The sequence below is a fragment of the Palaemon carinicauda genome, unplaced genomic scaffold (assembly GCF_036898095.1).
Source record: "Palaemon carinicauda isolate YSFRI2023 unplaced genomic scaffold, ASM3689809v2 scaffold3602, whole genome shotgun sequence".
NCBI lineage: Eukaryota > Metazoa > Arthropoda > Malacostraca > Decapoda > Palaemonidae > Palaemon > Palaemon carinicauda.
In genome coordinates this window covers 8021-11387 of record NW_027171284.1, presented here as the reverse complement: position 1 = coordinate 11387, position 3367 = coordinate 8021, and the positions used below count along the sequence as shown (strand labels likewise).

The 3367-nt window shown below is 37.6% G+C and overlaps 1 protein-coding gene across 1 annotated transcript; it reads left to right on the top strand.

Moving 5' to 3' along the window:
• The first annotated feature begins 209 nt into the window (after positions 1-209).
• Positions 210-1070, top strand: LOC137636706 (uncharacterized). Its single transcript, XM_068369084.1, has one exon. The coding sequence runs from the start codon at positions 210-212 to the stop codon at positions 1068-1070; it is 861 nt and encodes a 286-aa protein (XP_068225185.1).
• Positions 1071-3367: the final 2297 nt, after the last annotated feature.

Genomic DNA, 3367 nt, shown 5'->3' with positions numbered 1-3367 from the left:
GTCACATACATTCAACATCATGAAGTGTTAAAACCAGGATCTATATCAACCCCATTGAGAATTGTTTTTGATTCATCGGCAAAGTATATGGGCCAGTCTCTAAATAGTTTTTGGGCAAAGGGCCCTAATATTTTGAACTCAATGTTTGGTATATTACTAAGATTTCGTGAAAAGGCTATAGGCATAGCCGGAAGGGTGACATAAGCAAAATGTATAATTGCATTAAGCTTCCAGAATTAGAACAACATGTACATAGATTTGTTTGGAGAAATTTGCAAAGTAATCGCAAACCTGATCACTATGTAATGACATGCATGGGTTTCGGGGATAGGCCCTCAGGAATTATTGCAATGTTAGCTCTCAGACATACTGCAGAATTGTCGGTAAAAGACTTCCCAGAAGCATCACGTGTGATAATGACTAATTCCTATGTAGATGACATAATCCATTCTGTTGAGAGTAAAGCTGAGGCATTTAGCCTAATTAGAGATATTGAAAATGTACTCTCTAAAGGCAGTTTTAAAGTTAAACGATGGACCATTACTGGAGATAATGAGCGTTCTGACTTTGAAGTGTCCCAGAATAGTAATGAAAGAATACTTGGCCTTAACTGGCAATGCAATAAGGATGTGTTTTATTTTAAAACTAAGTTAAATTTCTCTCCAAAATATAAGGGTGTAAGAACAGAACCAGACTTAAACAAGTTGAATTTCGTTGAAAATATACCTTCAGTTTTAACAAAAAGGGTTGTCGTCAGTCAGATGTGTTCTGTTTACGACCCACTGGGGTTTTTGCTTCCATTCACACTAAAAGCAAAGATTTTGCTACGAGACACTGTGAAATGTGACTTTAAATTAGGATGGGACGATCCCTTGCCTTCCTATTTAAAAGAACAATGGGTGTCATATTTTTGTGAGTTATTTGGCACTGAAACTCTGTATTTTGAAAGGAATGTTAAGCCAACCTCAGCCAAAGGATTGCCTTTACTTGTTATTTTCAGTGATAGTTCAACAAATGCTTATGGTGCTGTTGCATATGCTAGGTGGGGAGTTAGAGTCTGGTGCATTTGAGAGCAGGCTCATTGTGGCAAAGAGTAGGATAGCCCCTAGTAGACAGTTATCTATTCCAAGGCTTGAATTGTGTGGAGCTGTTATAGCGTGCAGGATGCGTAAAGCCATTGAAGATGAAATGACATATAAATTTAGTTCGGTAATGCACATAACAGATTCCTCCATTGTTAGAGCACAAATCCAAAAGGAATCTTATGGCTTTGGAACTTTCGTAGCCACTAGAATAGCAGAAGTTCAATCAAAAAGTGACCCAAATGAATGGTGGTGGATTGCTTCTGGATTAAATCCTGCTGATCTATTGACCAGACCCCAGGACCCTTTAAATGTTGCAGTTGTCTATTCATGGAAATATGGTCCAGAGTTCATGGCCCTTCCTTTAGAAGTGTGGCCTATCAGTCAATCGGTGAATTGTGAGTTACCTGATAGAATTCATGTTAATCTTGCACAATACTCTGTTCATGAAGAAACCATAATTGATGCGTCTAAATTCAACAACTATAGTATGTTAATTGCAGTCACTGCTAGGATATTTAACATTGTTAAGGAGAAATCTTTTAAGGGTGTTCTAAAGAAACTTGAACCTAGATCACTTAAGGAAGCTGAGAGGTTTTGGATTATGCAAGCACAAAAAAGTCTTCCTGAGAACTGGAAAAAATGTTTTCAAAGATTAGGACCATTTCAAGCTGAAGATGGTACAATTATGGTAGGAGAAAGAATGGAAAGATGGTTGAAACATAATTGGAACCAAGATAGCTTCATTCTATTACCTGGTAAGCATCCATTTACAGTCTTGTACATTAGTTATTTACACAGGTTGGATCATGCTGGAGTTGATGTTACACTATGTAAGCTTCAGTCTAAATTTTGGGTTCCTTCAGCACGTAAAATCATAAGATCGATAAAGAGAGGTTGTATTCTTTGCAGGAAACTGGATGCCAAAGTTGAAGGTCAAAAAATGGGTCAGATTTCTGATGAAAGAATGAGTCCTTGTCCAGCATTCTATCACACTGCTGTGGATATTTTTGGACATTTTCAAATCAAAGATAATGTAAAGAAAAGGACAACTGTAAAGCTTATGGTGTTATATTCAATTGTATTGTTACACGTGCCGTGTATATTGATGTTGTAGATGGATATGATACTTATAGTTTTTTAAAGTGTTTCAGAAGATTTACAGCGGTTCATGGCTATCCTGATACTGTACACTCTGACTTAGGCTCACAATTGGTATCAGCAAGTAAAGAACTAAAGAGTGATAACAACTGGAACATACACGAGATCACTGAATTTGGAGCAAAGGAAGGCTTGAAATGGAAATTTAATCGGTCTGCAGATGCTGCATGGCAGAATGGGGTAAGTGAGGCCTTAATTAAGTCTGTAAAAAGGTCTCTGTCAATGCTCATAGGAACTACCATCTTGACATTTAGTGATTTGCAGACAATATTTTTTGAAATAGCAAACTTAATGAATGAAAGGCCTATTGGAATAAAACTGGTATGGATGTAGAATTAGGAACATATTTGTGTCCGAACGATTTACTTTTGGGTAGAGCAAGTAATAAAGTACCATCTGGTTCATGGTCTACATCAGGTGACACCAAGAAAAGGTTGAACTTTATACAAAATGTTGTCGACACCTTTTGCGTAAGTGGCAGAGAGATTATTTCCCTACACTCATTGTAAGGCAAAAATGGCACACAGATAAAAGAAATATACAACCTGGTGATATTGTTCTGATTAAAGACACAAATGTTGTGCGAGGAAAATGGAAAATGGGGCAGGTTGTAGATACAGAAACAGGCAGAGACAATAAGGTGAGAGATGTAAGCATTAGATACAAAATACAAAGACCAGGAAAATATAAGGGACAAAGTGACACAGTTATCAAGAGATCGGTTCACAAGTTGGTGGTATTGCTAACCGTTGAAGAACAATAAAGGAGGCGGGGAGTGTATTATTAGTTAAACACTAATAATTATTTTTAAGTATTTTAGTAATGTTCAAGTTTTGTGAAGTTTGCGCATGCTCACTGACGACAGTGTAAAATTGTGACGGTGGGCAGTGGTACTGTCCGACTGTCGACGTGGCCAGTGACTGGCAGGTGGAGGTTGTGCACGTAACCAACTGTTCGTGCGTAGTTGCTGAGGAGTGCAGCTGTGCACTCATGCAAGCAAATGGTGTTGATATGTAGCTTGTGTTCTTTAAGGTATGTTATTGTTTGTGTAATGAGATTTGTAAATTATGGATATGTTTCGGTTGAATAGTCTTATCGGCATTTTGACATTGTTCCTCTACTAT

Coding starts and splice junctions, on each gene's coding strand:
- LOC137636706 (XM_068369084.1), top strand. CDS start 210: ATGTATAATTGCATTAAGCTTCCAGAATTAGAACAACATGTACATAGA.